This window comes from Aplysia californica, unplaced genomic scaffold (genome assembly GCF_000002075.1).
Source record: "Aplysia californica isolate F4 #8 unplaced genomic scaffold, AplCal3.0 scaffold00185, whole genome shotgun sequence".
NCBI classification, from domain to species: domain Eukaryota; kingdom Metazoa; phylum Mollusca; class Gastropoda; order Aplysiida; family Aplysiidae; genus Aplysia; species Aplysia californica.
This window is the reverse complement of record NW_004797455.1, coordinates 772,682-784,019: the sequence shown is the minus strand read 5'-3', so window position 1 is coordinate 784,019 and position 11,338 is coordinate 772,682. Positions and strand designations below refer to the sequence as shown.

General features: G+C 41.3%; 1 protein-coding gene across 1 annotated transcript; it reads left to right on the top strand.

Moving 5' to 3' along the window:
* The first annotated feature begins 460 nt into the window (after window positions 1-460).
* LOC101857798 lies at window positions 461-10,453 on the top strand. Its single transcript, XM_005098512.3, has 3 exons — window positions 461-928; window positions 6,112-6,197; window positions 8,278-10,453. The coding sequence occupies exons 2-3, from the start codon at window positions 6,122-6,124 to the stop codon at window positions 9,501-9,503; spliced, it is 1,302 nt and encodes a 433-aa protein (XP_005098569.1). The 5' UTR covers window positions 461-928; window positions 6,112-6,121; the 3' UTR covers window positions 9,504-10,453.
* Window positions 10,454-11,338: the final 885 nt, after the last annotated feature.

Genomic DNA, 11,338 nt, shown 5'->3' with positions numbered 1-11,338 from the left:
CGTAAAACTCTGACTTTAAAATATTTTTAAAAGATTAATTGTGTACTGCCTTCTTCAGAGCTGTTTCAAGTTTGAAACTTTAGGCCTATTACTACTATGGTTTGTAAAAATGGAATCAAAAGGACTCCCCCTTCTCCTCTCTTTTACACCAATCGCTCCTTCTGTCTGCAGTCTCTGTCTTTCTTTCTCTCTCATTATCCTCTCATGTATGAAAGCCTATACATAACTGAGAGAGAGAGAGAGAGAGAGAGAGAGAGAGAGAGAGAGAGAGAGAGAGAGAGAGAGAGAGAGAGAGAGAGAGAGAGAGAGAGAGAGAGAGAGAGGAGAGGAGGGAGAGAGGGAGGTAGAGAGGAGGGAGGGAGGGAAAGAGAGGGAGAGAGAGAGAGAGAGAGAGAGAGAGAGAGAGAGAGAGAGAGAGAGAGAGAGAGAGAGAGAGAGAGAGAGAGAGAGAGAGAGAGAGAGAGAGCGTGCACGTGTACACATAAAAACACACCATTCTATGGAGTGTTGAAGTAGAGTGAAAGTGAATATTATGAGCCTGCGCTGCGCGTGGCCAGAAATTTTACAAATTGCTCTTTTACGGAACACACCTTCATGCCAAGGCCAGCCACTCTAGCGATCAATTATTGTTTTGTAGTTGTAGTGCTCAGCGGTCAGCAAGCGGTTGCCAGTGTTGAGGGGGCTGGGCCGGCAGCCAAGGTATATATATAATAAATTATAATTGTAATACTTGATAATAGTTGAGTTAAATAGTGCAGTCACGCGAAGTACTCAGTGCATATTTGTGGACGTGCGGGTATTTTCAATACTGTAAAACTAATGCTTTCTTTGTAGACTACTAGAATCTACAAAAACACCAGCGTCGAGTGTCGGATTGGAGAGTGGAAACTGAATCGCTACGTCGAACGTGAGAACAAGAATTGAGGAGGTAAGTCTAGATTTAGATCTAGATCTAGATCTAGATTCTATACTTAATAAACATTCTCATCTGGTCCAGAAAATATTAGATCTAATCTAGATCTAGATCTAGAATCAAGATCTACATCTAATGAGGCACAAGGATTTCAGAAAGAACGGGCTCAGCCACATGCTGTTAATTTTGAGAAAAAAACCACAATATTGTCACAGGCCCACCCCACCTCGACTGTGCCCTGCATGATGGAAGTTATCACTACCACTCTCAAAAAGAGTAAATGAATGCACTGATTGATTGCTGGAACTGAATTTTATTTTTTTCAATTGTTTTTAACGAAAGAGCATTCATTGTGGAAACTTTACAGAGTAATTTTGATTTGATTTGCATACAATACAAAAAAGAAGAAATATTGATGAATGAACTATAAGCTGAATTGACGTTTTAGAGGGACTATCTCTACACTAGATTCTACCAATTTGAAAGTGGAGAGTTAAAAACTTCAGGTTACAAAACCACATTGTTGAAGTTTAAGTTAAAAGTGCTGTAATTATGACAAAATGGGCCTGTGACAAACTGGGCAGCAGCAGAATGGCTACTTGACAGTCAGTAGAATGATGAAAGATATAAAATGCAAGGGACCTCTGAAATTATCGCAAAGATGCAATAATAATTGACTGTGCCCATTCTTTCATTGGAGTCCTGATTTATGTCTAATGCATTAAAGATCATGTATTCTTTTTGTTCTTGGTATGCAAGAAATTCTATACACCAAACTGGCCTAATCCTCAAGAAAGATTATCATTACACCTTTACCTAACAGGCTGCCACCAGTGGCGGTGGGGGGACCAAAATTATTTGCGTGGGGCTTGGGTTGCTTCCACTTCTTTACCACCACCAAATAATAAGCAATAAGAACTAAACAGTGATGGTTTTTCTACACTCACGGCGAGCCACGGCATTTTGAGAACCATATAAACAAGAAGCTGCCGTGCAGTCCCGGCATTGAGAAGAATAAGACTGTCATGGTGCTAGCGTGTTGTAGGAGGCGACTAAATGCCGAACCGGGTCTCCCGAAACAGACTCATCCTCCCTCCAGGTCGGGGTTGAGTCACGAACCTCTCTCGTAAAAAGAACCTGTTACAGAAACACATACAAGCAAAAGCCATTATCTCTGCTTGGCTGGCCGTGTATCTTCTCCGAATGGAGAGTTTATAATGCGAGGCAGTGAAAGCTGAAGGGAAGCTGCTGGGTAGAAGCTTCCACCATCATCCAAGTCCAAGTCTCTCCGGATTGGATCGTGGAATGTTAGGACCCTTTATGAGGCTGGAAAAACTGCACAGGTCCTCCAAGAGATGCACTGATGCCACCTACACATACTGGGAATCAGTGAAACCCACTTGACCCGGTTTGGACTGAAGCGAAAGGACCACACGGGGAAGGAGTAAGGATGATCATAATTATATCCAAAACATCTCAAAAGACCTTCTGGGGCTGGGAAGCGCATGGTTCAAGGATCATTATGGCTTCATTTGGAACTAAAAAAGAACTCTAAAAAAGAGATGGTAGGAAGAAGGTCATAAACATGAACATCATACAAGTGTATGCCCCAACCAATGTGGCAGAACAGGAGAATAAAGATGACTTCTACAACCGCCTTTCGGAGTGTGATGACAAACTTCCAGGTAAGGACATCAACATTGTCATGGGAGACCTAAATGCAAAGGTAGGTTCGGACAATGGTCAAGCTGTGAGGAAATCATGGACAGACATGGATTAGGAGAGGCAAACGACAACGGAGAAAGATTCCAGAACTTCTGTGCATTCAACAACTTGGTTACAGGAGGAACAATCTTCCCACACAAAAGGATGTATAAGGCCACTTGGGTCTCCCCGGATGGAACTAAGGAAAACCAGATTGATTATTTTTGCATATCCCGAAAGTTTACACGCTTACTGGAGGAGGACGTCAGTCTTACGAGAAGCAGACATCGCATCAGACCACCATCTGATCCTTGGAAAGATGAATCTGAAACTGAGAAGGTATGCACAAATCACAACTGGAAATCGCCAAAAGTATGAGGTGAGCCTTCTGAAAGACCCAGTAAAGAAGAATGAATTCAAGTTGGAACTGAGGAACAGATTTCAAGCCTTTCAAGATCTGGATGAATATGAAGTAAACAACACTGGGACAAGATAAAAGAGTCAGTAAATGCAACTTGCCAGAGCATCCTTGGACCCAAAGTCAACACCAGGAATGAATGGATTTCACAGGACTCTGTAGACAAAATTGAAAGAAGAGAGCTGAAGGCCCAAGTCAACAACTGCCGTACCTGAGCTGAGAAACTCGCTGCACAACAAGAGTACACCGAAGCAAACTGGGAGGTAAAGATTGTACATCAGACAACAAAGACTCTTTCAGATAGGTTCAGCAAGCCCACTCTACCAGTGAAAGACAAAGAGGGAAAGACTATCTTTGACCCAGAGGAGCAACTTAACCGATGGAGAGAACACTTTGATCAACTCTTGAACAGACCTCTTGAACAGAAAACCAACTAGAAATTTTTCCAGCCAGAAATAACCTCCCAATAGCTGTGGAACCACCTTCGAGAGAAGAAGTTACTGCAGCTATAACAGCACTGAAGTCCCACAAGGCTGCTGGTCCTGACCATATACCACCGGAAGCCTTTAAAGCAAATAAAGATACTTCAGTGGAAATTGTCTATGCTCTATTCGAAAAGGTTTGGCTAGAGGAGGAAATACCATCAGACTGGAAGGAAGGCCACCTAATCAAGCTGCCAAAGAAGGGAAACCTCAGCAATTGTAACAACTACAGAAGCATAACAGTCCTGTCTATACCTGGGAAAGTCTTTAACAGGATACTCCTGGAGAGAATCAACTTGGCAGAAGATGAGAAGCTCTATGGAAACCAGGCAGGATTCCGCAAGAACTGATCATGTGTGGACCAGATCGCTACTCTGCGCATCATTGTTGAGCAATCGCTTGAATGGACTTCACCACTCGTGGTCAACTTCATTGATTATGAAAATGCATTTGACTGCGTGGACAGGGAAACTCTCTGGAAACTCATGTTGCATTTATGGAATACCTGACAAAATCATCAAGCTTGTGAAGGCCACCTATGATGGAACAAACTGCCAAGTTTTCCACGAAGGACAACTCTCAGAATTATTCCAGGTACAGACTAGGGTGCGACAAGGATGCTTCCCCTCACCTTTTCTCTTCATACTGGCAATTGACTGGATTATAAAAAAAGCCACCAGAGGCAAGCGCAATGGAATACAGTGGATCCCTTGGCAGCAGCTGGATGACTTGGACTTCCATATTTTTGCGTTTGTCCTTTTTCAAGGTATTTGTGTTCAACAATTCTATCCTATCTGGTGCAAATGTCGCTGATTGCATTTGGCAAGATAGCATTGTGGTCTGATAAATACAGCCATCACTGTATAAAAGGAGCATAGCATATTTATTGTCAGTAGGCTCCTCCAGGAAGTTACTGACACAAAAAGAGAATTCATTGGCAATCAATGGTCCTTCTCCTTGGTGCCAAACCTGACACTTCATATCTTTGGTTTCCAAATTAGATTTTTTAAAAAAGACAGCTAATTTGGTCCTGTAATGATATAGTACTCCAGATGAGTTCAAGGCCATACTATAACAAGTCCGCTTCCAAGTCCATGCACACTCGACATAATCTGGTCCCATTCACTGGGTTTTGTGCAAGCTTCTTGTTAGATTCTTTCTCCTACTCTGCATAATTCACATTGATCCTTCCGACATACATACAACAACAGGTCGCTCTTTTTGAGTATCTCTCTAAAGTCGTCTGGGACAATGTGTGTGACTCTTTCCGTTTTTTTTGGTACTCTCAATAAAGGCCTCTGAGGCTTTGAAAGTGTGAGGCAAAATAGCTTTTGCCTGTATTCTGTCTGTAGTAATGGGACTGCAATTTCGTCGAGTTTGTGGAAGAATTATTTATCTCAAAATTGCTTGTCCTCTTCTTCTCTCTGGTAATTTGACAATTGTGGAGCTGCCATCTCCAAGTCATGTAAACTGTCTTTGCAACAGTCATGAATAGCCACTGAGTGAGGGCATTGGTATCATATAGGTAGAATGTATGAGATTTTTTTCAAATTGAACTGTAGAGCTGGAGAGTTGACGGTGAAAGCGAAGGTTTTTTGAAGAGAGAATTTTCGGGGCGAATATGTTTAAATGAGTTGGCTTTTTTTTTGGTAACAAATTAAGTATAATCTACCCGGCACTGGTTAATTGATCAGTGATTCAAGAATGGTACATGGCAGACACAGCAAGGGGCGCATACTTAAAGTAAATTTTAAAAACGTGAAAAATCGCAATAAAAATATTTTCCAATAGTTGTACAGAATGTGAAACAAGCACCCCTTAGGTGTCAATCATAGACTGTAAAAAAATTCATTTGTCATTAGCTTTTGCCGCAATTTACCGATTTGATCGAGTCAGTATGAACATATCTTTTGATGCCATCATACCCTTTCTCAACTACTCTACCAAACTCAGTGATAGATTACACAAACCACCTTTACAAAATCTTCTAGCTATCGATAGGGCTCTAGCAAAGGCGGCACTTTGTTTTTGATGTTACCGTCCAGTCTGTTTTGACAAAGGCCACGGTCATGTGGATGGCGCCGCCTACCCGACAGGTGAACGCCTCAAAGAGCCATTGAATCTGTCTGATCCAACCGCCCATTTACCACCGGGCTGCAAAACTGGCACTTAGATGGTTGAATCACGTGGAAATTGGGGACTGGTGTGATATAGATAATTGATTTACTGAAGGATTGAAACGCTTTGCAGTAATCTTTCAAACTCAGGATTTTAACATAAGGTGTATCAAAGGCTGTACTACACCTAGGGATAAAAGAGTGATTTTAGAATATTTTGTTGCTTAAGCGGTTGAATCACACGGTTAGCCATATGTTCTATCATTATAAATCTAGAAGGTGGGTTTCCCTCTCTTGCTAGTTTGTAAGAAGTGTTTGTAGCCAGTGTTATTCCCCATCCCATAAGGCCCACACACAAACAAACCCCCCCCCCACCGGCCCAGTAAAAAGTGAGTAAAAATAATGAGTGGCATCAAGACACTACCATTCCTACTGGACTATCAGAATAATTAACCATTTTCTTGCTTTTTATTTCAGGTTTGTGTTTATGTCTTTGGCGGTTGCTATGGCCTCGACTGAACAGACACCTGACTTTCACATGTTGCATTTACAAGCTGCTGTTGGTATGTCTCTCATTTTGTGTGTATGTGTGTGTTTGTGTATGTGTCTGTGTGTGTGTGTGTGTGTGTGTGTGTGTTTGTAAAAAGGAGAGAGGGGGGGAAGGAAGGAGAGAGAGAAATAGGAGAGGAGTCAGAGAGAGAGAGGAGAGAGGAGTCTCAGAGAGAGAGAGGAGAGAGGAGTCTCAGAGAGAGAGAGAGGAGAGTCAGAGAGAGAGAGAGAGAGAGAGAGAGAGAGAGAGAGAGAGAGAGAGAGAGAGAGAGAGAGAGAGAGAGAGAGAGGGGAGGAGTCAGAGACGGAGAAAAAGAGAGAGAGAGAGAGAGAGAGGGGGGGGGGGGAGATTCAGAGAGAGAGGGAGAGAGACAGATGAGGGAGTTTGTGCCTTTAATTTGTGAATATATATTCAGAAAATTTTGCTTTTTATTTTTTGTTTGTTTGTGGATGTATTTTGTCATGTAAAGTAGTTTGAACTCTTCATTGCAGTGTTATCTCGTTTGAGTGTGTGTCTTAACTTGAGCATAATACAAGTTGTAATGAGAGAATGTTGTTTGTAACCTTCCTTGCAGCTTTTCATTCTGTTCGCTGGTCATTGGATGGTGTCAAAATTAAAGATACTGGTATACCTTTTAATAACAAGACCGTTATTTTGCGTGTTCTGTTCTTTAAAACATCAATAGAAAGACGATTCATTTTTCTTTTTTCGGCCTAGGTGTTTGACGTATTTGAATTATCTGACTGTATACTGTTGAACTTGTTCTAATGGCCATCTCTCTCAAGAAAAATCACCTGTAAAAATTACCTTTTTCCTTTTTTTTATACATTATTATAATGTTACTATCCAAGACATCCACAGGTCTAAGACAATCACTTATCTCCTCAACAATGGACGGCTGTCTTGGACAATTTTGATAACTTTTATTATGTTCAAATTATCATGAAGTTTGTTTTTAACAGACCCGAATGATAGTCAGGTCCTGTCTTTTTAAATGAGCTCTCTTACCAGTGACTTCTCTATTTTCTAAGACCATGGTTTTCCCCCTGTTCACAGTTTCTTCTGTGATAATGATCACAGGGCACCTTGATCTTAATGGAGTACAGTAGTCTCCGCCTAAGATCCCACCGTTTATGATCCTGATTCCTTTAAGATCCCGCTGTTTTAAGATAACAGAATATTTACTATACAAAAGTCACCTCAAAGGTCCTGCTCTGATTCACTTTGGAGGTCTACATTCTGCTAAGATCCCGCATTTCAGACCATAATTTATGGAACAAAAACCCAGGTAGGCTTAGCCAATCAACTAAGAGTGAAAAGTTTAGATCACTGAACTGCTCATCAAGTTAAAGATCTGCCACTCTCGTGAATGAGATCACATAAGCGTTGTAAAACTTGATGAAACAGTACAATGTTTGCCCCAGACGGGATCACACTAAGGTGTGAACTGACTGATGCGTTTGTTTTCCCCAAACATCGCACTCGCATCTGAGCTCTCCACCTAACCTTACATCACTTGCTGGGATCTCATCGAACTGTGAGCTCTTCCTTGACCATAGTCGTCGTTGTCGCTATTCTCGAATGTGCAACACAGACTGAATTTTAATTAGTGTGATCACAACGTAATGGCGCGCTACTACAAAGGTGGGGGAACTCGGTCAGAGATGGAGAGCTATACAATTTTGGGACAGGTAAAGGGGAGGGGCACCTGAATAAGCGTAGATCTTGAGACTCACGATAGGATGATTTTAAAGTGAAAATGGCATGCCACATGCCACTGTGATTTGTCATCAAGGTTGACCACTCTTTGCTCGCCATAAGTCTTAAACCCAGCCAGGGGACCCGTCAATTTGACCATTTATGAGCCTAAATATCGGTCACTGTGGATTCTCCCCTTCGTGAGTCGGGTAAGATCCCGCTTTTTCTTTGCTCCCGAGCACCGGGATCTTAAGCGGAGACTACTGTAGATGAAAAACTTTTTTTTGTTACTTCATGTATTTTGTATCTGAGTTTTAATTAAAAAGTATATAAATAATTTGCATGTATGTATGCTGCTTATATCTAATTTCAAAGCTTTAACCACCCCTTTTCAGAACACAATTCAGATGTCTTGGAGACTATTTTGAGGACGCTGCAAGATGTTCAGTACCTGAGCGTAAAGACAGACAAGAGAGTTGGAGCTCTTGAGACTCAAGTCAAAGAACTTCTTTCTAGGAACTCACAAGTTCCGCTAGATCAGGTCAAAGGTTGTGACCTGCCTGCTTCTGCAGCCCAAGCCACTACTTTGACCAGTCCTGAAGTCATTGGAGAGATCATGGACGGACTGAGGGGGGAGTCGACAGAAGTCAAGTCTCTCATTAGGGAAGAGGCAGGCCGTCTTGGTGATATTTGTTCGCAGCACCACAGTGATGTCGTTTCAAAGCTTGAAAAAGCAGAGGAGTTGATATTACCACCACGGTCTGAGATGGCCGCAGAAATTGTGAAAATGACATCGCACTTTGAAGGAGTAGAAAACGGAATGAGAACAATTGAAAATTCTACAAATGAGTATTTATATCTTTTGAATAATGTACATAGGAATCTCATACCTAAGGAGGAGCTGACTAATACACTGAAAACTCTGACTGAAGCCTCAGAGAAACAATTATGTCAGTTAAATAAAATTGTAAAGGAACACGATTCAGTTGTCAGTTCAGGGAACTTGTCTCATATGAAAGGGGCAGGGATGCAAGTATGTTCCAGGTTACATGAACTTAGAGATGAGTTTGGAACTAGGTGGAAGACAGCATCAAGAGATGACAGCCCCGATTCAGATCGTGAAGTCGCAGAATGTCATGGTATCCAGGGCGTTGTTGAGACATCCGAGAAGAACCATGAGTACAGGTATCGCTTTGGTGTTAAAGATTTTAGCAGGTGGAGATGGGGAGAGTCACAATACAGTGACGTGTGGCATATAGGTGAGGACCCATCTCATGTGAAAGGTGTTGTAAAGTTTTCTTTTAACAATGAGAAAATAGCGGTGGGTCTGCGCTACAGTCGGTGCCTGTGTCCCCAAGTTGTTGGCTCAGGTCTTAGAGGGAAGACGCAGGTTGCTGTGACAGTGACGGCCTTGTGTCAAGTTGGTAAGGGATGGGACTGGAAGCTGGGGAGTAAAGAGGGTGAGATTAGCGGAGAGTTTGTAGACTGGGAAGAGTGGTTGGTGTCAGGTGATATACCTATCAGTGAGTTGAAGAGACGGGGATTGGTGAATAATGATCAGCTTGTGTTGCAGTATCAGATCTGTTTACCAGGGATGGTGGGAAAAGTAATTGATGTCTAGAAAGGTTGACAGAGGCTGAACGTTGTAGAAGAGAAGCTCACAAGAAAAAAATGGATTTACACTTAAGTACTAACCAACACCAGAAAACTTTTATGTTGCTTATTTCAAGTTGTGAAGCTCTAGTAAACAGGCAGACAGAATTAACTCTACAGTTCTGGCAGCTTCTGCTGTCTTTTGTGTCAGACATGTTGATCTCTCCTTTCCTTCTGAATGAAAACTTAAATCTGAATGGGGAGTCGATGTCAGATCTGCAGATTATGAAATGTATATTGGAGCCCTGGCCTTAGTGCTCTGGAGGGAGCAGCTTTTTCTCTGGTCTGACTGCTTGTGACTGACGTCTAGAGGCTACTGCCTACAGGTTATAATAAATATGCTCTCTTTTTTGGGGCATGGAATGAGATTGCCAAAGCTGATCTCTGACAATACCTGTTAATTCTTTGAACCCTGAACTTTGATGTTTCCCAAATTCCCATCCGTGGACTATTGGAACAAGGCCAGCTCTAGGTGCACCAGCCGTACAGGACTGGATATCAAGGGTTGTTCAGAATATCATTTATATATATATATATCGTATACCACCAGGCTTAGACTAGGTGGCCCCCAGCCAGTGAGATGTAGGTGTGGCATAGCCTGTCTGCAGCAACAGATGCTTCAAGTCAGCAGATTTGAACAGAAGGTTGTATGATGAGGCCCCTTATTTCTCAGCGAAGTAAAAAGTAGGCTTGTAGACCATTCTGTGCAGAACATAGAGGAAGAAGTCTGACGCAAGTTCAGTTTATTCTATCTTACGATTCTGTTTCAAGAAACAGCTGAGTATATCATCGACTTCCCACAGTTGTGGAACAGAAGAGTCATAGCCTTGTTAAAAACTCATTATAGTTATAGCCTTCCATTAAAATTAAATAACAATTCTCTGTCAGTGGAAATGAATAAATTCACCTTTGTTTGAGAGGTGTAACTCTCATGAAATTGAAGATGAATTTCACTATATTTTCTATTGTCCATATTTTGTCCATCAAAGGGAAATGTTAATTCCTCCCAGCCTGACCCGGCCCAGTGACAGAAATATGCAATGTTTGACCCATGATAAGAGATATGTGCACAACCTGTACTTTTTCATTTAAGGAAACTTTATTTAACAAATGAGTATTTTATATTATGTGATGTGGGCCAATGGCCTCAAATACTGATTGAACTTACTTACTTTCAAGCCTAGGAAGACCAAACTTTGACGGCCATTTTCTCATTAATTTTTAAAATCTCTGACGTCAGGCTACCCCATCTTCTGTCAATTGCAAATATCTTGACTTCTGTTAAAGTTAAGTGGGTATTTTATTCACCAAAAACAAATAAACAGGGTCTCAGATGATGTCAATAACTCCAAATGTCCAAAACCTGAGGAGTGCTTGGTTCTACTGCATTATGACACGTATAGTTTTGTTTTATACTTGAGAACATCTAGAGTCTTCTCTTTACACCCTTTTTTTCAGAGTTGATCTAGTCTGGGATGGTGTTTAATGTCAAATTCTTTCATTCCTTGACACATTTGTTATGTGTAGGCCTACAAACAGTATAAAATTAGGTGAGTAATTACATAATATATGCATGAAATACATTGTATTAAAAGGGATGTTGAAGTTGAAATCTACATTCTCATTTGAGAAACAGTATATATATAAAATGATTTCTCTGCTACTTCATTTGGAAGATTGTCTTTTACTTTTGCTTATGTTGTGAGGTTGGTTTCTTATTTCCACAGCGTCTATGGAGGGTATTACATTTTGTGTCTGGTTTGGAAAAGCAGAGATGAATAGCATGTCATATATAACAGTCAG